General features: G+C 37.1%; 1 protein-coding gene across 1 annotated transcript in view; it reads left to right on the plus strand.

Annotated features, from left to right (window-relative positions):
* Positions 1 to 395: 395 nt before the first annotated feature.
* The window catches only part of LOC101847415 (antho-RFamide neuropeptides type 1-like), a 10,374-nt gene continuing 9,976 nt past the window's right edge, over positions 396 to 793 (plus strand). The window contains exon 1 of the mRNA XM_005095065.2: positions 396 to 456. Coding sequence (XP_005095122.2) covers positions 396 to 456 — 61 coding nt within the window. The remainder of the gene's footprint in view (positions 457 to 793) is intronic.

A 793-nucleotide genomic window follows, 5' to 3' on the forward strand; every position in this document is an offset into this window, starting at 1 on the left:
AATTAATTCGTTTAAAGAGAAGAAAAAAACTAAAATTGGAAATCAATGGCTCAACTCGTCATCCATTAGTATCAAAACCTGTATTTTTTTAAATTTCAAAGTTCAGAATTATAAAAATGCGGCTACGTCACATTCTTATGAATGGTGAATGCCACCTTCTTTTACATTGTCAGATCTGTGAAGTGTGTGGTTTCTTGTAAAAAATGACTCAAATGTCAGTGCCACCAGACAGATTTCCATAGATCTAAACCTTAGCCTTAGACTCAGAAGACTTGTGTAAGCATCAATAGGGGTAAAGAAATATACCCGTGAAGAGATAACCGATGACATTTCTGAATAATAGGATTGTCTAAACAAATCGCTTCTCCGTAGAAACTGGATAAAAAAAAGTACTAATGACAGCGATTTCTGAAGCTATAGGCTCCCACATTCATCGCATAGAAACCATCGTGTTTTGTAAGTCTCATGTAAAGGTCAAATTGACTAGAATAAACCCAGAAATGAATATACACCTTAAATAGCTATGTTACTAACATTCAATCGAGATACATATTCTAGAAACAATGGTAGAAAGCAAGAGAGGAAGAGGGAGACATAACAGAAAATGGGAACAGGACATAGAAGCCAGGTTCAGAACAAAAACAACTTACACAAGAAGAATGGCAAGAGACAGCGTTGGTTTATGGCAAAACAAGTTCCAGGACAGGACGTCCAGCTGCTGGAAAGGCTAAGAAGAAGCAGAAAACTTCTCTCTCTCTCTCTCTCTTACTCTCTCTCTCTCTCTCTCTCTCTC

The sequence above is a fragment of the Aplysia californica genome, unplaced genomic scaffold (assembly GCF_000002075.1).
Source record: "Aplysia californica isolate F4 #8 unplaced genomic scaffold, AplCal3.0 scaffold00094, whole genome shotgun sequence".
Lineage (NCBI taxonomy): Eukaryota > Metazoa > Mollusca > Gastropoda > Aplysiida > Aplysiidae > Aplysia > Aplysia californica.